The sequence below is a fragment of the Saimiri boliviensis genome, chromosome 10 (assembly GCF_048565385.1).
Source record: "Saimiri boliviensis isolate mSaiBol1 chromosome 10, mSaiBol1.pri, whole genome shotgun sequence".
NCBI lineage: Eukaryota > Metazoa > Chordata > Mammalia > Primates > Cebidae > Saimiri > Saimiri boliviensis.
The window spans coordinates 2520299-2544385 of NC_133458.1; the positions used below are offsets into that span (position 1 = coordinate 2520299).

The 24087-nt window shown below is 36.7% G+C and overlaps 1 protein-coding gene across 5 annotated transcripts in view; it reads left to right on the plus strand.

Annotated features, from left to right (window-relative positions):
- LMBR1 (limb development membrane protein 1) overlaps positions 1-24087 on the plus strand; it is a 196144-nt gene that overhangs the window by 90636 nt on the left and 81421 nt on the right. For 3 of the 5 annotated variants that reach the window (XM_074378846.1, XM_039472781.2, XM_039472784.2), the window contains one exon: positions 1326-1429. The exons of 1 other annotated variant lie outside the window; for it this stretch is intronic. In XM_074378846.1, coding sequence (XP_074234947.1) covers positions 1326-1429 — 104 coding nt within the window. Of the gene's footprint in view, positions 1-1325; positions 1430-20211; positions 20290-24087 lie in introns of those variants that run through there. One more of the 5 variants, XM_074378847.1, reaches the window with a different exon arrangement.

A 24087-nucleotide genomic window follows, 5' to 3' on the forward strand; every position in this document is an offset into this window, starting at 1 on the left:
GAGTTGATTTTATTATATTACCTTGTCTACTAAAGGAAGTGACTCTCCCCAGCTGACCCATATTAAGTGCTAAATTAATTGTGTTTGTTTATACTGCATGCTATTCCAAAGGGCATTAGGACAGGTACAGACATTTATGTTTATTCATAACTGCAGTAGTTGGGGACAGCTCTGCTCCCTGTACTCACTGCCAGCTCAGAGTTAGTCTCTGCATGCGTATCTGTAGCAGGAACAACTGTGAGAGCAGAGGTGTTGCGTTTGTTCATCGCCGAATCTCCACTGCTTTTAGCACTGTTTGGAAATAAAGGTGTTGAAAAAGCATCAGTTGCCTGCTTTCAAAAACATCAAATTATTATTGCATACAGTTCATTGAATTTATCCTTGGCATACTTTTTATCTTTGACTCTTAATTTGATAAACTTTTGTAATGATTATCCTCATCATCATTTTGAAACTCAGTTTTAAATTTTAGTTTTTTACCTGTAAAAAATATGGTATGACATGTTGGGCCAAATACCCTCCCAATGACATACATAACAGGGCTCTGTCTTTTACTAAATCTGTTCTTGTTATTTTAGTTGCCATTTTGTGCCAAAGGAAGAAAAGGTCACTTTGAGATTGCCAGTCTCTGTGACTTTTTCTTTCCCACTTGGAATTGTTTACCAAAATTTCTGTGATGTAGTGATTTTTTAAAATCCCAGGAATTAAGAGTTAGCTCTGCCACTTGCAGGCTATACAGCCTTAGCAAGTTGCATAGCCAGCTCATGCTTCTGTCATATTGGGGCAGTAATGTTACCTGCCTCATGGGATTGCTGGGCGAGTAAATGAGTTTGGATAATATCTGTAAATCACTTAGAACCGTGCTTAGCACATAAGGGCTCAATAAATGCTAATTATTATTTTTAGAGTTTTTATGAGGCTTAAATTAAATGGGATTATGCATGTAAAATGCTCAGTGGAGTATCTGGCATTTATTAAGGGCTCAATAAACGTAGTGACTCTAGCATTTAATAATTTAAATATTCCGGTGCCTATATGTCTAAAGAGGCTGTTTCTTTGGATCTCTGCACATGTCATATTTTTAGTGAATTTATTTTAGGGCATGGGAAAAAACATTAATTTCTATACTGACTTTTCCCAGTAAGTATAAGTTACAATGTTAAAAAAATTTGAATAAATATGTAGTATAATTCTTTTATGATTTCTAAGTTTATCTCATTTGTTACTTATGTTTATTTTTACTGTTTAAAAGTATAGATTTTGATTAAGATTACAGTTTCAATATCTAACCTGTTTTTCTTCTTTTCTTGTTATCCTTTTTATAGGTTTGTGGAATCTTGCTTCCCTTTTTTCCAACCTTTGTTTATTTGTATTGATGCCCTTTGCCTTTTTCTTTCTGGAATCAGAAGGCTTTGCTGGCCTGAAAAAAGTAAGTGAATCTAGTATTGGAATCAGATTTGTTAAGTGAGGAATTCAGTGTCATTCACATTGAACTAGAAAAAGCAGACTTAAATTATTTAAATGGAATATAAAAAAATTAAATGAATAACAAGTAATATTAACATTGTTCACAGTAACTTGAATAAGTCTACATATTGAATTATTTTGTGTGTCCATGAGAAAGAGACATCTTTTAGACCTGTGAGTGCTTTTACAATATGTGTACATTTTAGTGTAATGGATAAACCCAATATAATAGCTTTTTTTCTTTTCTTAGGGTTTCTTATTTAGTTTGAAGTGACAGTTAAAGTGTTAGTGACAGTTAAAGTGTTATTTCCATGGGCTCCCCTTTCTGTTGTCTAGCTGTTATTTCCATGTGTTAATAGTCTGCAGCTGAAAACTGACAGCTGATTTCACATTTAGTAAATGTACCAGGATCAGAATGAATGACTCTGGCAGTCAAACCTGACATTAAGAAAACTGGCTTTTATATGTTGGAATTTAAAAATTCATGATGTATTCTTAAGACTCGCAGTTAAAATTTAGTCAGTGGCCAGTGTAGTGGCTCACACCTGTAATCCCACCACTTTGGGAGGCTGGGGCAGGAGGCTTGCTTGAGGCTAGTACTTCGAGAACAGTCTGGGCAACATAGTGAGACCCTGTCTGTACTAGAAATAAAAAAGTTAGCTGGGCATGGTGATGGGCACTTGTGGTTCCAGCTGCTCTCGAGGCTAAGGTGGGAGGATTGCTTGAGTCTGCAGGTTGAAGCTGTGGTGTGAGCTGTGATTGCGTCACTGCACTCCAGCCTGGGTGACAGAGCAAGACCCTGTCTCAGAAGTAAACAAAAACTAAGAATGAACAGCAAGAAGAAAGGAGATCATTGAAGACTTTTGAGAAGGCAATTTCTGTAGAATTTTAGAACCGTAACTTTTGATGGATATTCATTCATTCAATAGAGAATGAATTTTATTGAGAATTCAGAGTTTTATTAAGCAATTCCTTAAGTAGCGGTTATTATGCTACTTATAGGCGCTTGCTGGGGACACAGATGGAAAGATGGAGCTCCTGCCTTCAAGGGCCAGACAGTGGGAGAAGTGATAGAGGTAAAGAAATAAGATGCAGTTTGAAGCCCTTTTATATAACAAAGTCCTGTGGGAAACCCTACAAGGAATGGATATCTTGATTTGCCTGGGGAATTGAGCTGGCTTCGCAGGGGAAGTGAGCCTGGTCTTGGGCTGGGACTTGAAGGATGAGCAGGGGTTTGCTAGGTTGCGGCATTCCGGGCCTGAGCAGAGGCCCGGAGCTCCGTAGACCCCGGTGCCGGGCCAGTCCTGCCCAGATTCTACGGCGCTGCCTGGTGACGTTCGCTTCAAGTCTGCAAACTCCTTCCCTCTTCCTGACACCATCTCTTGCGTAATAGTGCCACATACAAAAAACAACTGATAAAGCTCGGTGGGAAATATACTTTCATATTTGGCATTATAAGCAGTATCTACCTCATTTATACTTTTCATAAAAATCTAGTGGAATAGATTATTATTTAAAATAACAGGGTGTAATATGGACAAACTCTTTGCCTCCCAAGTTATTTTCTTCCCTTCATGTGAGTTAACCAACTAGGAAAGGGACTTAGCTAAATCTGTTTGAAGAATTAGCAACAATCTCCAGAATTAAAAAAGAAAAAAACCTGACAAAAAGGCCCGGTGACATGTCACTTTTCTCCTGTTCCCTCTTATAGACTTAAGGTCAAAGGGAGAATCAGCTGAGGAGGGATCCTAGAAGGTAAATAAAGATATTTCACACCTACGATTGCACAGCACTTATTTCCTCTATTTAAAAAAAATTTTTTAAGTCTTTTTATACATGATTAAAATGATATTCTTTTCTTAGCACATCTTTGACTATGTTGGTCCCCTAAAAATTCCTCGAGGGTCACTAGCTGTGTTTGGTGACCTCAAATGGGACTGAAATACTGAATGATTGTAGGATACAGGTAACCAAGAATCCAGTTAATTCCCAGACACAGCAGAAGACCTAAAAAGAGAGAAGTGCCAGATATAGGTGAAGGGGAGGAAGGCGGCAAATCACACTGCCACGTGTGTACCTATACAACAATCTTGCATGTTCTTCCCATGCACCCCAAAACCTAAAATGCAATAAAAAAATAAAAATAATAAAAAGAGAGCAATAAGGTGGAGCCCAGGAAGACTGCCATTTGTCCGACTTGTGAAGTTGTGATAGGTGCTGTAGAAAACCAAATTAAAGAATTCAGTTGTTAATGCCATTAAGGGAAGGAGGGAGATGGAATTACAGCTTGAAGGTAGAGGAGGAAGAATAATTTTAAAGTTGGAGAGTCTGACTATACTGATATGCTGAGGAAAAGAGGTCAGTGGAAGATAGTGAAGCCACAACCAAGAAAACATTTGGCAAGTGAGTAACTTCATCTAAACCTCAGGATTTCTTTCTGTAAAATGGGTGTCACAATAATATTTACTTTATTGTATTATTTTGGTGATTAAATGAAATGTGTTTATTCATGTAATGCAGGACTTCACTTAGTAAATGTTAGCTATTATTAAATTACCTTTACCCTCCAGATAGTCTTTAAATGCATTTGACTAGTAAGTATTCTATAAAATTTTAGTAATCACTAATCACTAATAAGTATTCTAGAATGCTTATTCTAAGTATTCTATAAAATATGGGACTCAAAGCAAGCAACTGAATATAGTACAGTCATCTTTTAATTATTCACAAGTTATTATCTCAGGCAGTTTTAAAATTCCAAAATATGTTTCTCATTTTGAAATGGCATGTACTGAAGTAGAATAAATCAGCTTGAGCATTAAACCTAGCATAGTTTGAAGCAAACTTGTTTGAAAATAAGGTGTGTTCCAGACCCTAGTAGAAAGGTTTAGAAAGTTTTAAAATTAAGCTAATAAAGGCATGCTATTTAAAAATACTCGTATTTTTCAGTTTTAAAATCAGTCACATATAAGTTGGAAAGGTTGTTAATATTGTGTAGTTAAGTCTAAATGTGTTAAGTATACATGGAGCCTTTTAATGTTGTATCTTTTTGTAGTCTAGAATCATTTGATAATTACCTGTTTAAGTTCTAAATAACATTTTTAAAGATACATGGTTCTTTATACAGTACTTTTAGAATTATTAACTTTGCTGCTTTATTGAAATTGTTATGATAGATCACAGTCATTAAATGTTCAACGTATTTGGCTAACAAGTAGGTATATTTATGTATATTCCTTTAAAGCTGTTTGCTCATTGGTTACATTTGACACATCTAGTTTCTGAAGTGATGCTGCAGAGAGGTTAGAAGCATTTCTAATTGGTAGATTCAGCACAATAATTTGAGTAATGACAAACTTGTAATATGGTTAAGTTAAATTTCCTTTTTTTTTTTTCCTGTGGCCACCCTCCTGGTGCTGTTTTACTGTGTCTAAGTCTGGTGTATCCCTAAATGGCATATGGCCCCACTATACTCCCATGGATTCCCCTGGGCAATCGATGTTAAAACAGCTTCTTGCATATTGTGCCGAGATGCGGAAATTGGCCACTGGCGGATGCAGAGCTTGAATTGAAAATCAAATTAAGCAGAATTCTCTACTTAGTTTTTAATTAAACCACTATGTTAATTCAAACAGGACATTTTAGGCCTGGGGGGTTGACTATGTCCTTTTAAGGGCCTTAAATAGCTTTTCTTCTCTCTTCTTACGGTGGCAGTGGCGTGTGTTTCTATTTTATTAGGACCATCTCCTTGCTATTCCCATACTTTATAATTCTCAAGTGTAGGAGGATAGAACAGCAGCTAATTTTTATCATGGAATTCAGACTTACTGTTTGCAGTTAAATGTTTACCAAATTTAGATTATTTTGCTGTCACTTAGGTGTATTGTATTGAACTTTAGGTATGTTTGTAGGTATTTGAAAGTGACTTTTGTTTACAAATTAATTCTTCAACTCTGAAAAAGGTTCCATTTGGTGGTTTTTGTTTCACTTTGCAGTAGGGTTGCTTTTTCTGCGGTCTGTGGATCTTAGGGCTCAGGGAACATCTTAGGGCAGAGATCACTGCTGTACTTACCATACCTCAGATTGGCTGTATGATTTATCTCCCTGCTCTACTCCAGAAAAGACCTCCAGGTTATCCGGATTAATGTCAGAGATGTTTTCTGATTTTGTAATGAACTCTGGAGGTGTAACCTCTGGCCATTGTTTAAATGGGAGTTAGGAATATATTTGTTTCATATTATATCTTAACCTCTTATATTGAATTAAAATGTTATGAGGAAAAAAATTCAACGACGTAAAGAAAGTGGGAGAAAATTTCTCCATATGATTGTTATATAAACTTTACGACAGATTAATTCATAAACCCAAGATTTTTCTGGGAATAAATTTATATCATACTTCACTTTAATGCCTATCTTTGATTTGAAGTCATGGCATAAAATTTAGCATAAGCAAACGGCAACATCCTGAGCAATTATCCAAGCCATTCAGACATCCCCACATGTCCAGAACATAGCACACGGTCTGTAGGATTAAGAGGTTAACTCCTATAACTTCAAACAAAGTGCTTGATAATAAAAGCAAAAAGTAGAAAATTTTAGGTAACTTCCTTTCTTAATGAATTGGACTGACCAGGTGGAAGCGAAGAGCTCTGTGCTGGTGCTTGGAATGTCTATAAAGCTGAGCAACATGACAGCACAGTAGAGGAGGAACAAAGATTTGTTTAATATGTTTCTATCCTGTGTCACAGTTTGAAATTGTCCTGGTTTATGTCCCTTTTGGCAAACTTACATAAAAGTGACCTTGTACTGTATTTTATGACCAGATGACTTTTTTCCCCCCAGTGGCTAATTTGTATCAGGCCTCCATCTTAAAGAGACACAGAGTGAGTAGGAAGTCCCGCCTCTGTCTCCACGAGCTTTCATTGCATTCTTTCATTATTTTTGCTCGTTTTTTGCCACTGATGATCCATAAATTGTTGGAAATGAGTGATTAAGGAAGTGCTGCTTAGTGTTAGTGGCACATGCGCATATTTGGCCTGGTTCTAGTGGGTGAGAGGAAATCACAGACAAAAGGGAAACCCCTGCTGGGAACCCTGCAAGGAAATTTAACTCAGGTCATGTTTTGATCTTAGTGTTTAGTACAGAAAATGAAGTCATATCTCACTACTATTGCTATGTGTTAATGTGATTTTCCCAACACCTTCAAGAAAAGAAATCATAGAGCAATTTATGAATAGAGATCCTCTACCATCCTCCAATTGGGAGCACTAGTTTTTACCTTAGAAATAGTTATGGGTCAGAATGATTATTTTCAAAACATTCTATTCTGATAATGCTGTTATACTTCAGCTTCCTTTTGGAATTGTTTTACCGTAAAGGTGCGGTTATACCCATGTAAAGTGAGCATTTGAAACATCAAATCTGGGTATGTGGAAACTCAGAGAAAGAAATAGGAAAGTATTATTTTGAGGAAAAGAGTAATTTATTTCATTTAAAAATTATTTGAGTTTATAAAAGTTTTGAATTGAAAATCATTTAGCTTAGGAAATGACATTAACTTTGTCACTGTTCTTAATACAATTGCTTATAGGAGGGCACCAAATCATAGCTTTAATTGCAGTATCTGTTATTAAATATGAGGTTTTTTTAAGGTCATTCAGTTTCCATATACGTTGTGATGGTTTGATACTTTGAATTGGACCATTATATTATGTTCGTCTTTGCCTCTCATTGTCGAAAAATGAGAAATTCCTGTATTTGAAGGCTAGATTATCTCTTTATTTGCATAACATTGGCAAACAAATGTGAACTTTGGCATTCAGAATACCCGAACTGAAATATTCACTCTTCTTACTGATTATGACTTAGGGCATGTTTCATTGTGTTCACATTTATAAAATGAGTTTAACAATACCTGTCTACTACGGTTGCTGAGGGATTTAGTAGCCTCACCTAAAAGGTTTGTAAAGTACCCAAGACAGATTTTAAGTAGCAGTTATTATTAGGTGCTTAAATGTACCAACTGTGTTAAAGCTGATGATGAAGCATCAGGAAAACTTGTATAGGATTACTTTTTATCTCTAACAGCAAAGTGACATAAGAAATTACATTGGTATTGACATATTCAACTTTTATTTACTTTTTGAAAAAGGATCTGTTTTAGAACAGTTTAGGTTGTACAAAATAGGTATTATGTTTAATACATAACTAAACTTCAAACCCTTTTATATGATGATTAAATTACTAACTAATGTCTCATAATGTTTCATAGTTCAGGCCTCTGTTAAATGAAGAAAAACTTTGGTAGGAAATAAAAAGTTACCAAGTACAGATTTTAAAGTAATTTTAATTAAAGTACTTTTAATTAAACTGGCCCTAATACTTCCAATACTCATGAAACAGTTTTATAGAAATAGTTACTGTTAATTAGAGTATCTTTCTAAAGGTTTTTTGGAGGGAATGGAATAAACTTTATTTGAAAGTAAAATTCAATGTCAGATTTAGTGCTACTAGGCAGCTTCTGAAGTCATTAGGATACCACAGGCCTGCAGGACAAGAGCTGGAGGTTGAATTGTTAAAATCTTAGATTTATTTGGCTCTTAAGCTCATATTTACTCATCTATAAAATCATTTATTCAGCAGGTCACAATGTTAATCTTTGATCTATGAAATGGTTGCCAATATATAGGTGAACCTTGGTGTATTAACTTACAGTCCATTTATTTGTCATTTAGTATACCAGAAATAGAAGTTGTGTATTTAGACACATCAAAGGCAGTAAGATTGTTTGATAGTTTGACATTAGGTAATATTTTAGCCTGTGATAAATCTTTTCTTTAAAACTTAAGTCACTAACATGATACGACTTAAAGATTTATTGGTTTGCACATTTTCTGTTAAAGGAAATTCTCATCTAGAAAGACAAGGTTGTATTCTGAAGCGATTAAATTCTAAAGCAACGAAAACATTAAAAAATAGATATGTGAATGTATCGTCTTTTAGGGATTAAAAATAAGATCAACAGCTGAAAACTGAAAAAATAAGGACACACTAATGTAGAAAAAGTTAGGATTCGATATATTGAAATGCTCAGTTTTATAGAAAGCATTTCTTCTATTTCTAGCACAGAGGAAAAAGAAGTTTTAAGTTGTTTTATATGCTAGATTTAAATATTTTTATACCTACGTTAGTTGTGATTACTTTGTATTTAATGTTTTCATGACACATTAATAAGTATTAATTTTTATAAGCAGTTGGTTTTTAAACAGACTTTTAAGGGCTTAAAAGATTTTCAGACTTTTTTTAGGTATCAGAAAGACTTAATCATCTCAGTGATTTTTGTATCCTTAAATACCAACAATTAACTTATATTTCTGGCGTAATTCTTAAAGAAAAGATTTAATGAAGTAATATGTTGTGATAAGAACTTATTGCATTAGATGACTTAAAAATGCTTTAATTCAGTCTGGTGGCTCACACCTGTAATGCCAGTGCTTTGGGAGGCCAAGGTGGGCTGATCATGAGATCAGCAGTTCGAGACCAGCCTGGCCAATATGATGAAATCCTGTCTCTACTAAAAACACAAAAATTAGCCAGGCATGGTGGTGCTCGCCCGTAGTCCCAGCTACTCAGAAGGCTGAGGCGGAAGAATCGCTTGAACCCAGGAAGTGGAGGTTGCAGTGAACCAGGACCATTCCACTACACTCCAGCCTGGGCTACAGAGCAAGACACTGTATCAAAAACAAACAAAACAAACAAAATGGATTCAATATTCAGAATAAGATTTTTCTTTTCTTTTTGCCGTTACTCAAGTTCAGGCTTCATAATTTTTGGATTATTTAAATTCCTGATTGACTGTTTTTTTTTTCAGTTTTGCTGCTTCTGGTCTTATTTCTGTAACTTCTATCCCTCCTTCTAGCACTATTTTCTTAAAAATACAATTGTTTGGCTGGGCGCGGTGGATCACGAGGTCAAGAGATCGAGACCATCCTGGTCAACATGGTGAAACCCTGTCTCTACTAAAAATACAAAAAATTAGCTGGGCATGGTGGTGTGTGCCTGTAATCCCAGCTACTCAGGAGGCTGAGGCAGGAGAATTGCCTGAACCCAGGAGGCGGAGGTTGCGGTGAGCTGAGGCTGCGCCATTGCACTCCAGCCTGGGTAACAAGAGCGAAACTCCGTCTCAAAAAAAAAAAACAAAAACAGTTGTTTATGTGACTGACCTCGACAAAATCTTTGGTGGCTTCTAACTGCCCACAAAATAGTCTAAAATCTATAGCATTACATATAAACCCTTTGAAAACACGTCTCACATATGTTTTGTTTGTGGAGGCAGAGCCTTGCTCTGTCACCAGGCTGGAGTGCCAGTGGTGCAATGTAGGCTCACTGCAGCCTCCGCCTCCCAGGTTGAAGCAGTTACCCTGCCTCCAACTCCTGAATAACTAGGATTACAGGCACGCGCCACCACACCCAGCTATTTTTTATATTTTTAGTAGAGGGAGAGTTTTGCCATTTGGCCCAGGCGGTCTCAAACTCCTGACCTTGGGTGATCTACCCACCTTGGCCTTTCAAAGTGCTGGGATTGCAGGTGTGAGCCAAAGTGGCCAGCTGCTTGTGTCTTTTAAACCTCATTTTCCCTAAATTCCCCTCCTCACCTTGAGCTCCTCACCTCAACCCAAAATATACCATGTTCTTTGACAGTTCCCTGCCTTCAGGCATGTTGTTCCTCTGCCGGGAAATCTTTTCTTTACTTCCTTGCCTGACAAAAGCCTTAATAAAAATTAAATGTTAAGATCACCTCTGGGATGATCCTTACTGTCTCTCCAGCAGGCCTTCTTTTTTTTTTTGAGATAGAGTCTCACTTTGTCACCCAGGCCAGAGTGCAGTGGTGTGCTCTCACCTCACTGCAACCTCCGCCTCCCGGGTTCAAGCAATTCTCCTGTCTCAGCCTCCCAAAGTGCTGGCATTACAGGCGTGAGCCACTGCTCCCGGCCCAGAGGACCTTCTTTAATTGTAACCTGCTTCCTCTTCCCACAATAGTGATCACAGTTACATTGTGGTTGTTGACATATCTTTTTTTTCCTTATTTCCCTTGGTATTACTGAACATGTGTGTATAGTCATGTGCTGCAAAATGTTTTGGTCGATGATGGACTGCTGCTATGGTGGTCCCATAAGATTATAATGCCATATTTTTACCGTACCCTTTCTTTATGTTATGATATGTTTAGATACACAAATACTATTGTGTTAAAATCGCCTGTAGTGTTCCTTACAGTAACATGCTGTACAGGTTTGTAGCCTACTACACACCTAGGCTATCCCGTATAGGCTATCCCGTACAGCCTAGGTGTGTAGTAGGTCAGGCCACCTAGGCTTGTGGAAGTACACCCTATGATGTTTGCACAATGACAGAATTTCCTAATGATACATTCCTCAGAATGCATCTCCATTGTTAAGTGATGCAAGACTGTGTTTCCCATACCACAGATAGAGTGCTTATACAAGGAAAATGAAGCACAGACGCTAAGTACTCTTTCAGGTCCCATTGACTTGCCAGAGAGGAGGATCTGAGAATGCTTCACTACCTTAATGTGACCCTGTGTGAAGGGGTGGTTATGGCTTTCTGCACTGTTATCTTTTGAGACGTGATGTTTTCAGAACCTCTTTAGAACCTCAACACAAAAGAAGACACAGACTTTGCGTTACTTTGGTGCGGCCTAGGCTGCTAGTTCAGAGCCTTTACCCGACCATCCTGAGCTTCATTTCCAGGACCAAGCCTTCCCCCCCAACCCCCAGTTCTTTAGCTAGATGTTTAGTTCTAGGATTTCGTGTCTCGAGTGAGCCATGGGGCATGCTGTTGCTCATAATTCCTAACATGTCTGCCTATTTTATGGGACTGGTGGCATCAGTTTCCTTGTGTTGGAGCGCAGCCTGATTGCAGCCTTGGTGGAGCTTAGCATTTTCCCCTTCCTGCCACCCCCTTCAAGGGCTGTTTTCTCCTGTGAATCGTGCTTCATTTTCCCAGTTTTCTTTCTTCTCTACTGCTCTGTTAACTGAGGTCTAGCAGGCCTCATGGGCTGGTGTTCCTCTAAGCTATGATGTTAGCTGTAGTTTTTGTTATATAAATTGGTGAAAAGGTGTAGTTTGAGAATAGTGTTAATATTGTCAACCGAATGTCTTATATGTCAAATCCAATTCTTACATAAAATAGGAACTATAACCTTTTTTCCCTGCACATAGGTATTATTAAAGACTTATGTTTGTTTAGTATATTATTGTATTTAAAGTATTTTCATGTATTTCCTTTGATATTTTAAATATCTAAAGTAACCAAGGCATTTTTTTTGCATATATTTTGTAAATAATGTCTTGGAGTTTTGGCTTTCTTATGAAACTTCCAGCGTACACAGCCTGGCAGATCTGGTAGCGGTGGTACCCAAAGAATAATTTTTTTCTTTGTTAATGTTTATACCAAATGGTTCCCAAATATCCTAGAAATTACAGAAGGGTTTCTGCAGTTTAATTCTATAAAGATACCTCATACTATTTCTATCTTTTATAAAAATCAATATTATATATTTATGAGTATTATATATCAGAACTGAGGCTCGATAAGAAGTGGTCAGGTGAAGGGCAGACTTTAAAACATGCACACACCTTGCCCATTGATAGAGTAGAACCATCAGCCTCAGCTTTGGCCGGAAGAAAGTCTCCCCTGTAAGTTCATCCATAAGCTTTTACTTCCCAAGAGTTTGGGGGTTCAGTATTACTATAGATACCTGTATTGTTGGAAAGTCTAACCCAAGAAATTAGCATAAAAGTTGTTTAAAAGTATTATGTATAATTTAATCATCTTAATCAAATATATATATACTAGGTAAATTTTGATTAGCAAGGGGGTATATATAAAGATACAATTAAGGCTGGTTTTAGAAAGTTGATTTATTATAATTTAAGATTCATAAGATATACATTTGACTTGATCCTATTTAACCATGTCACATGCTGTTTAATTTTCTGTAAATTAATTGTGTGAGAAAACTCAGGATGTGGTAACAAACATTATATAAGCAGGCCCAAACCAAACCTGATTTCGTTTTCTGCTAGCTTTTCTACGTTTTTATACCTAAACAAAACTCTTTCTTAGTAATTTGATAGCTGGTTTTGCTTTTCAAGTGTTATCATCCCTTCAAAGCTGGGATGAATAATATAGTCCATTCTATTTTAGCTACTGTGTCCTTGAGTTTTGCAGAGATCTAATATTTTCATCTATTTGTAGCTAAAGAGAAAATGTTAAGTTATTTTCTTTCTGTATTACGATTCAGTTATTCTAGAACAATTTATACAATAATGTTACCCTTACTTATTATTTCTTAATATTATATTAAATTTTTACCTATAATTAGACGTATTTTTGGGCTTTTTGACTATAAGCCTGTAGCACTGGGAATCACTACTAAGCTTTTTCTTTTTTTTTTCTGCTCCCTCCTTCCTTCCCTTCTGGGTTCCCTCCTTTTCTCTCTCCCTCCCAGCCTCTTCCTTCCTTTCCTGCCTCCCATCTGTATCTTCCCCTGGACATTTTCCCGTAGATTTGATCCCATCTATTTGCTGCCTTCTAGGAACTTCTCAGCGTCATTAGCCTGCTGGTGCTGCTCTTGTCCTCTGGCATTACTAAATGATTCAGTTAATATTTATTGATGGCTTATTGCGTGCCAGGTGCGAGTGCTGCGGACAGTGCAGATTGGTGATTTATTGTATATTTCTCCCTTCTTTTATGGTAAAAAGTGTATGCATGTGACTTATCATCTTGAGCTAGTGACTCCTCTTCTACCTGCTAGCTTTACTGACCTTTTATGTGGAGCATTGTAGTAATTAAGTTCTTTCACTTTTTTCCATTCTCCTGCCTTGTTTTCACCTCTGGGAAGATTCCTTGTCTCTGCTTGAATCTGCTCAGATTTATTTGACGGGTATGGAGCCCAGCTCTTTTCTTTTGTCCTTTGTTCTCTTCAGCTTTGTAGCTGTTTCAGTCTCTCCTGACCTTAATTCTGTTTAAGGAAGATTTTTTCCAAGGTAGTGTTCAGAAACTCCTCAGGTTGCAGGATGATTCCTGTAAGTTTGCAAGTCACCGCTGAGTATGTCTGTGAGTCAGAATTCTTAGTGTATACTTCTCCTCTTATCTGGCTTGCAGGAAGCATATTACACTGGTGCTTTTGGTTAAGTTTCCTGTTTATCTTGCCTTCTATTGGGTTTTCATTCATATTCTAATTTTTACAATTTTGTAGAACTCCAGTTAACCCCAAATCATATTTTGTTTTTGTTTTGAGACAGTCTTGCTCTGTTGCTCAGGCTGGAGTGCTGTTGCATGATCTCAGCTCACTGCAAACTCCCCCTTCTGGATACAAGTGATCCTTCTGCTTCAGCCTCCTGAGTAGCTGGAATTACAGGCACACACCACTGCGCCTGGCCCCAAATCATATTTTGTATCATTGCAAAGTACCCGTCAACATTTGTACTTGGGTTGTTGTGTAACTGTAATTATTGTGTACTTACATTTTATGTCCTTCTTACTTTAACAGTTCATTTTGTGTACATATATTTTTTCTGGTGCCAGGAGAAATTGTCCAAGACTTGGAAATGGGCAGAAGAGATGCAGATGTCTGTCAGTAGAGCCCTGGGCATTGTGTATAGATCCTGGGGATTATCGGGGACCAGAGGGGTGTGTGCCTGTGACTGACTTTCCACTGCCTGGGCCCTTTGACATCTCTTTAGAGTTAGAGTTACCTTGGAGGAAGTAGAGAGCAATGCAAATAAATTTTATCTGATAGAGATACAATTGACTTTCCCCCATATAAAAAATAACACCAAGATTTCATTTTATTTTCCATAGGATATTATGCAGTTTTGCAAATGGATTTTAGGATTTCTGATTGTCTGTGCTCCTCGGGTTCTCCTTTAACCTGGCTTTAACAGAATTAAAACCATGTGGCTTTGCTACTAAGGGACAGACAGAAGCAGGGTACTGAGAAGGAAGCTGCAGTCAGCAGGCAGCAGTAGCATTTGCTTTGGGCTGAAGTAGTGAACATGGGTACCAGTGGTGTGAGAGTTCAAGTTAATGCTTATAAAGGTCTACGAACATACAAGACACCCTCCAGAATTAATCCTGCTCACCTGCATCCACCCTCTAGATCCATTCACTAAATTCAGTATCATCAGAGGCAGGAGATGATAGGGAAAACAAGCACGGTAAGAATTCTTAAATATGGAGATGAGCAGAGAATTCGAAGATGAATACACATTTGAGAAAAGCCAGCACCATGAGGGATCCTTAACTCAATGTATTATTCAAAGAGTTAGTAGACAAAAAAGATTTCAAGGAAACTTTTAGTATTTTATCTAGGAGATTTAAAAAAAAATTTTTTTTTTATACACAGAATAACTTCAGTATTGGCAGAAATGCATACTGCTGAGTCATTCTACACCATGCAGAGCTGGTTACCTTTAGAAGCAAGCCAGTGTTATAGTGTTATACTGTAAATAATAATAAAAAATAAACAAAATGCACAGCAAGAGTGATAATTACGAAGGTATCACCTGACAAAAAAAGACTTTCATTTCTGAAATAGATTCTGCACATACACTTTTTGATGATGAAATTGATGAGCTGCCATGGCCTGATCTCTTACACCACTGACTGTTGACCTTACCAAAGGAGCTGGCTTCTTTCTTTCTTGTTGTGGGTAAGAGCAGTATCTAGAGGGGTAGGAATGTGTTCATCCAGTACCTGCACATGTCCTAATGAAACTGTGTAGTGGTCAAGAAAACTAGAAAGTTAAGCTTCACTGAAAGTCTGGGGCGTGTGTGTGTATTTTATGTGAAATCTATGTTAAAGATGGTTTCCCAAGTATAAAAACATAAAGAGGAAAATTAAGCCAGTCACAAAAAAAGACAAATTTGTATGATTTCACTTACATGAGGTATCTGAAGTCAAACTCGCAGAAACAAAGTAGAATGGTGGTTGTCAGAGGCTGGAGGGAGGGGAGCTGAGGAGTTGTTCTGTGGATCTAGAGTTTCAGTTTTGTAGGATGAAAAGTTCTGGGGATCTGTTGTACAGCAATGTGACTACAGTTAACACAACTGAACTATACACTTAAACATGGTTAAGTTGGTAAATGTTATGCTATCTGTTTACCACAGTTTAAAAATTTTTATGAAATAAGTGGAAAAATTTGTTATAAAAGATTTTAAAACTCTTGTTAGAGAAAAGATATTTATTTAATTGGTTTTAATCTAATGACATATTAGATTGATTTAAGTTCTAATCACATTTTTTTACAAATGAAAATTTTGATGAAATGGACAAATTTCTAGAATATGAAAACTTACTAAAATGGATTCAAGAAGAAATAGAAAGTCTGAATATGTCTATAAGTGTTATTGACATTGATTCAGAATTTAAAAGTTTTTCCACAATACAAAAACATCAAGTTCACACAGTTTCCATGACATTTCTATCAGATTTCAAAAAAAAAACAACTGGTAACTTGATTTTATACAGTTGTCTGGAGATCTAAAGATGGACCACTCACAGTTTTATTGTATGATACTAGTTAATCTCAAAACTGAAAGCAGACGTATATATTATGAAAAAGGAGCACTATAGTGCATTTTTAATTGTGAATGCTTTGAATCAGAAAATATTAAGCTAATTTGAGTCATGTACACAAAAGATTGTCATCAAAAAGGTTATTTAAGGTTGTATCAGATCGTTTTTGCACTGCTATAAAGAAATACCTGAGACTGGGTAATTTATAAAGAAAAGAGGTTGAACTGGCTCACAGTTGTGCAGACTGTACAGGAAGCCTAACAACCTCTGCTTCTGGGAGGCCTCAGGAAGCTTCCAGTCATGGCGGAAGGCCAATGGGGAGTAGGGACATCACATGGCGGGAGCAGGAGCAAGAGAGAGAGAAGGGGAGGTGCCAAATACTTAAACAGCCAGGTCTTGTAAGAAGTCACTGTTGGCGGACAGCCCCAAGGGCGTGGTGCTAAACCATTCTTGAGAAATCCACCTCCAGGATCCAGTCACCTCCCACCAGTCCCCACCTCCAACACTAGGGATTATAATTCAACATGAGATTTGGACAGACACAGATCCAAACCGTATCACAGGTGTGCAAGGTCGGTTTTACATTAGAAAACCTATGACTAGGGCTCATATTAGGAGAGTAAATGAGAAAAAAAATCAAGCACCTCAAAAGAGACACATGCAGTAAAATCAATATTCATTTATGATCAAAAAGCAAAGTAGGAACAAATGGCAGTTTTCTTGACCTGATAATGGGTGTTCTTACCTGAAAAAGGCCGGGGCTCCTTCACCTGGTGAGTAACAAAGGTCTCTCTACAAGAACGCAAATTATGATCCATGGGAATTTTGTTACTTGGCACAAGGAAGGAGAGCACTGGGACTTTTCCCCAACGCAGTGTCTTCCTGAGGGGAAGTGACAAGAGGATTTCATGGGGTGCTGGAGAGGGGAGAAGGCACATTGTGACATGGGAGAGGAGGGCGCCAGTGGTGTGGATGCAGTGGGTGGTCATGCCAATGACAGGTCGCACGTTGTGGCCATGAAGTTATAGCTCTCCTGGGGTCCAGGCTTTAGCGTGGCAGTGAGGAAGGTTCACTGGGGTTCATCTATAAGTGGCCACAGTCTGACAGAAGCTGGTTCCAGCTGACTAGAAGACCACACTCCACACAAGGTTTGGGAAAAAGCAGGCTGCCAGGCAAGAGGCTGTAGAACAGGATGATCGCTCAAGTTGGTTAAATTTGTGTAATCCCTGGAGACCCTCCTTGTCTGCTTATAACATCTACTGTAAATCTATGACTGATGTTATACTTAATTAAGAAAAAATGTTAAAATTACGTACTTTAAAATTGGGATCCACTTAAAATATTTGTATATCTAATAATTACCAGTGTTAGTAGAACTGTACCTGTACACTAAGACAAGAAAAGGAGAAATTTAAAGGAGCAAACAAAACAATCATTAACAGATGATATTGTCTATAGAGAAACTCCTATAGAATTTAAAAATAGGTTATTAATTCAAATAACAAAATTTAACAGGGATACTGGGTATAGGATTAATATATTTTTTAAAAATCAGTAAATACCAGCAACGAATTGAAAATCTAATTTAAAATACCTTTTATAATAGCAAGACAGCCTAAGGTGTTGAAATAAATCCTACAAATGATATTTAAAACCTTTATGGAAACAATATATGGAAACAGAAAATCTTACTGAGTTGTTGGCTGGGCACAGTGGCTCCTGCCTCTCATCCCAGTACTTCGGGAGGCCACGGTGGGAGGAGTTTGTGAATAGGAAAAGAATCTGGAGATGGCTGGTGGTGATCGTGCCGCAACAATGTGAATGTAGTAATGTCACTGAACTGTACACTTAAAAGCGGGTAAGGTGGTGAATTTTATGTTGCGCGTGTTTTACCACAATTTAAAAAAATGTAAATGGATGATAAACCTGGCAGTGTTTTGTGGTTACCTGTGGGTAGGTTCGTGCAGAAGGTTGACGGAGGATGATCATGGTAAAGTTTGTTCTAGTTGGGTAGTATATCCATGGGTATTTAATGACATGTAAAGCTAAATACTGTACTTTTGTTATTTAAAAATAGAAAGGGAAAAGGGTGATTTATCCTTTGGTGATTGGCTTACATTAGCTAAACAGAGATTGATACATAAAACCAAATACCAACTTGCTGATTTTCAGTGGCAAAATATATTAATAAAAATGTGTTAATAAAATACTAATATGTGTGTATGCATGTGCACACACACTGGCCCACCCAAAGTAGCGATTGTTTATTGAGAGATGCAGGAAATATGGAAACCTAGGAGAGATGAGGCCCAAAGGAACTAACAGAGGCCTAGTCTGGAGTGAGAGCAGGCAATGTAAACTTTCATGTATGTCTTTCCTGTTTTGTTCACTGTCATAAACAATCTTCTGTGGTGTTTTGAAATTTCTTTTTATTTTCTTCTTCTTTTTTTAGAGACAGGGTTACACCATGTTGGCCAGGCTGGTCTTGAACTTCTGACCCTGGGTGATCTGCCTACCTCAGCCTCCCAAAATGCTGGGATTACAGGTGTGAGCCACCTTGCCCAGCTTTTTTTTTTTTTCTTTTTGGAATTTCTAGTGCTTTTTGTGTAAATGTATTATTTGCCACATAAACAATATGATGTTATTACTTAAATTCTCATATGTCATTGCTTTTTATTATATTTTAAATCTTAAGATCTTTTATGTTTCATTATAATAATATAATACATCATAACCCTAATGATCTTTCTTTTCTTGTATCTTTGTTGGAGTTTGTGCATGAAATGAAAGTGGAGATAGGCTAAGATGTTCTACTGCATGACAGGTTTCTTCTAGGACTGAGCATTTGATGTTAGCATAAGCTTGCTTTTATGGAACTGAGAATTAATATTCTGGTAAAAGAAGCCTTGAGGTCCTTTGCTTTAGGTCCTTTAAGAAAGTCATAGGTTTGTCTTGTCTGCTGTAAGCATTCTCCCCCACTTCCCTGTTTCCATGTGGTATTGCCTTTTGTGACTTATATCTGTCACTGGGGAGGTGGGGGTGAAGGGTGGGGGTAGGAAGCACAGGGCCCTGAGGGCTGACAGACCTGATTTGAAAGTGAATTCTGGCATTCAGGGAAATTATTTCACTCTTTTGAGTGTGAACTTTGTTATGTATAATCAAATTGACCTTTCAATATATTGTAAAGATTCAGTAAATGAGTATAAAGAACTAATAGGAGCTCTGCAAATGTTAGTTCTCATTTCTTCTTTTCCATGAATTTTGAACTGAAGAATTATTAGAACAAAAATAGAAGAAAAGAACCTTACTAGCTAACCAGTGAATTATTTGATGTGATGTGATGTACTAAGAAATATTTTTTCTCAAATTTAGAATTATGTTTAAAAATTTTGATAGATAGTTATTGTCTTTTTTTATAATTCAGTTCTTTCATTTACGTATTGAAAACTTGTATTTTTTTTACTTGTAATCTAGAGGATTTTTATTTGTCTAATAGCATGGGAAATTTCTCCCCACAAGTTTTAATGCAATAGACATCTTAATTCAATAAACTAGCAATATTAGTGTTTTTATTTTAACTTATCCCAAATACTTTCATTTTGTCCAGCTTTAACAGCTTGAGCGTCTCATAGTTTTAATTTTTTCATGTTGTATAGACCACATTAATTATATTTGCATATAAAATAGATTACATAGCATATTAATATTTAAAAAACATTTCACTATTTTACTATAGAGCTAACAAAGCTTTTCACAAAGCTGTTTTCTTTGACGTGAGACCAAAGCTCTTTCATGTATACTCTTAATGATTACTAGGGAGCAAGGGGAGAAATGTTTGACACTCTGTATGCTTGTTTGTAGTTTTTTCATGGCTTAAAGTAAAATAATTAATACCTGCTTTTATTTTCTGTTTTTTATTAGTGCTTCTATCGCTCTTCCCAATGACTGTGTATATATTTGGTGCAGTCTTGATGCCATGCTGAGCAAACCTTATTTTAATGTTACTAAGCGACCCTTTTTGTTAAGTGAAAACAATGGCTTGATATTTATTTTAAATGTTCTGTGAATGTAGACGTTTTCCCAGGCTTCCTAATGGGTAGAGACATAGTGTATGAAGTGGTTTTTACATCCCTTACAGGAGGACAAGATGTCCAGGCAAAACCTTGTTTAAATGTTCATCACCATAGAAACATACCAGCTTCTCCATAGAGCTTTTGTGAGTACATTGTAATTTTCACTTCATTGATGTGAATTAAATGTATAATTGACCAGCACAAAAATTCCAAGAAGCAATTATATCATAACCATTTTAGTGTAGTAGACTATCCATTTAGTCCCTATTGAAATCTAAAAGAAATCGAAGTGTTTAGTCTTTAGTAATCTATTTCAACTAATTTAATCTTGTGTAATATTGAGGTGGTTGTAATTTCAAAAAATGATAGTATAAAATTAACGTGATTAATTCTATAGGTTACTCAAAACAACTGGTGTTTCACTGGCAGAAAAGTACTTACTTTCAGTGGTGTTTCTAACTAATACACTGAGTGCTTATTATACTGCAATTTTAATAAGGAGGATGGAGTTTTGCGAAAGTAATTTAGGATTACGGGTTTTTTTTTTTGTGGGGAATGAGAGGATAAATATTCACACTGAGAATAAAAATATTGTGAAGTTCATGAAATCCTAGTATTATGTGACATAATCTAAGCATTCAAAACTAGGTGAAGGAAGTACAGTTACTGATAATAAACAGAAGTTCTTACAGTCCTGTGATCTTGTATTCAGGAGACTTTTCTCATTAAGAGGAACAATGGAGACCTTCTTCCTTGTTTACGGTGTTTTGCCACTTTGTTGTTTGACGGGCATTTTAATAAGTTATTCTGACATCTGGTACATCTTTTAGCTCAGTATATGCAAGAATGGAGTTGATAGGAAGCTTCCCCTTGGGGCTTTCTAGCTCCTGATTCTGACCCTTAATGGAAAAATGAGCAGTCGGCATATTTTTTGCTTATATGCCGTCCTGCTGGTGATTAATGGTGGTGATAAAGTGCTCACAATGCTTTTCATTACTTTGCAGACAGAATGGCATCCAAAAGTCTAAAAATCTCACACATGGCATGCGCTAAAGCCTGTGTTCTTGAAGCTTGGTAATATTTTTATGATCTCAAAAAAGATACTGGTAACAGCGTATAGATTTTTAGTACTTGTATTTACTAGAGGAAGCTGAATTAACAAATGAAATCTATATTTATAGTCCCATCATCTCCTCCCTAGCCCAGAGTTTTTGAAGGTAAAAAATTTGCCACATTGCATTTAATGAACATATGTATCTCTTTTTTTTAAGGTTTATCTAAAGCTCATGCATGTGGTACTTAATTGATTTTATGTTGGACAGGTTTTAATCACAAAAAGAAAGTAAAATTAACAAAAGGGAAAAACTTAACTATCCTAGCCTCCTAGTGGATTAAGTCAGAATAACAGCTTTTCCTTGCTGTATCAATTATCTTTATTATTTCATCAGACAGGCATGATCATATTAAATAATTTTGTTGGCTTGTACTGTGGCAGCCTTTTCTATAAGTATAGTATTGCTGATTTACTCTTTTAATGTAGATCGATAACTAGAAATGAGCAGATTTCGTGAGTTACTTGCTGGGTTTCAAAAGAAATATTGACTAATTTGAAATAACTTGAACAATTTATATGATTTGACTACAGAAAGCTCTTTTGGCTAAATGTTTCTGAGTTGACTACTTAAATATGTGATTATATCTTTCAAATAGTTCTTATTTGTGTATCTATAATAGAAAAGTCATCATTTGGATGGGTATGGTGGTGGGAGGAAAAGAAGGGATGAATTTGCGTTGTAATCACACCGTAGAATCAGAAGCACTTGGTGTTTGACTGGACCGAGGTTCAGGGTGTATGGTAGGGGGTAGGGCATAGGGTTCAGCAGGAAAGGTAGGTGACCAGGTTGTTTATCCGGCATAAACAACAAAGTGGATAATGATGCCACGTATTCAGGTATATTGAAGGAGGAGCAGAGATAGAGAATAAAATGATTAGTTTGGTCTTAGAATTAAGTTAAGGTACGGGTCAGATGTCTAATGAAAGATAGCAGTTGATATATATGGTTCTTGGCCACAACAGTAAGATTTGGACTAAAGATATAAATTTCAGAGTTGTTGGCTCTCGGAAGAGGCAAGATCCTTGGGTAAAAACTGAGCAATATATCATCTGTGAACCATCTTCATCAGAATCAGCTGAGGTACCACTTTGGGGTTGGTGCTCGGGAATTGGCAAGCTCCTCGGTAATTGTGATGCATGTTGACTTTTGAAAAGCACTGATACGACATGGGAGAAGATGAACATCTGAGACTGGGCCACAGGAGGAAAGGAATTCAAGGTATTTTCTTTTATAGAATGAAAGAAATAGAAATGGAAACAGAAGCTAAGGTGTAGAGGAGGGAAGGTGAGGGACTCACAGACCCTACTCAGCTATGTCCTACTAAGGTAGAGTTAAAGTGAGCTGTAGTTGGAAGAAAGTAGAGGATGAGATTATAGATCAAAAATAAAAAGAAAAACAGTTTTTAAAATGTGGAAATTGCTAAAGTCAGCCAGAGATCAGCATAAAGATTGCCAAGTAGCATTACAGGTCCACTTTGGAATGTAGTAGTAAAACATTCTCATGATTCTATAATACAGATTTTTTTGACAGGGCTGGGAATCATGGAGTAGGTGCCAGGGATTGTTGAAGTTGGTCTGGTGGAAGCCAGAGGTTCACGGAGCTCTAGAATATTGTTGTGGACCATCTTTACAATTCACTAGTGAACCATGGGGTTCGGGCTGGTGAAAGAGAAGACTGGCTGGAAGGATTGGGAGGGAACAAGGGAGTGGAGATTCTGAGGATGCGGAGGCAGAGCTGGGTTAGGCACTGAGGGGACAGAAAAGGGTAGGAAGTTGTGGACTAAGATGGCAGCTTCTTAGAGCTGAGTTTGAGATCTTAGAGGTGAGCCTGAGAGGTGGTGGAATAGGTTGAATGCATATGGGTGGCTACAGGAGAATGAGAATGAAGCTGATTGGAATTGAGGTGATGAGCTACTATGTTCCTCAGGAGGGCAGGGGATGTGGTAAGAAGTACTTGTGAGCCAGATGCTCCTATCATCGAGAAAGATGGGACTGCTTCTTACGGGTTTCTAGATGGTAGGGGACAAAGTTGGAAAGAGGGTGATAGGATAGCATTAGAAGGTAGCATAAATTTCATTTAGAAACACAAATGATATGTGAACTATATATATGTATATATGTGTTTTTTATATATAGGTATAAAGTGTATATACATAAAATCCATTTGATCTTTATAACAACGCTATGAGGTAGGGGTCTTATTAATATGCTCATTTCACACAGGAGGAAAGTGAAGCACAGCAAAGCTTCGTCATTTTCCCGATATAGCGGTGGAACTAGGATTTGGACCCAAGCAATTTGCTGTTGGTGTCGGGGCTCTTAACCAGTTTAGTATGTCTCATAAACTGAAATCAGATATATTTTTTAAAAGCTTTTTTGGGTACCAGTCTCTTGGAAGTTACTTCTTTTAAGAACAAATTAAAAAAACATTAGTTTGTATTCATATTACGTAAGTCATACACATCCACTCTAGAAAATTCAGAAGAAAAGAAAAGCATAAAGTATAATAGAAGAATTATTCCCTATCATTGTAATTCTAGAGATAAGACTATTAACTATACACATTCACATATCTTTCTAAATGTATTTTTAAAAATAGGTTATACTATGCATGCAGTAAAATTATATTGTGAACATTCCCCATGATTTAAGATATAATGTCTTACTCTATGGAAGTGTCATAATTCATTAATCTGTTTTTTACAGTTAGAGATGTAGGTTGTTTAGTTTGTATGTGTATGGGTGCATGTGCTGATCTTTTTAAAGATTTGGTAAAATTGTTTAGAAAGGTCTTTTTTTTTTTTTTTTTTTTTTTTTTTTTTTTTTT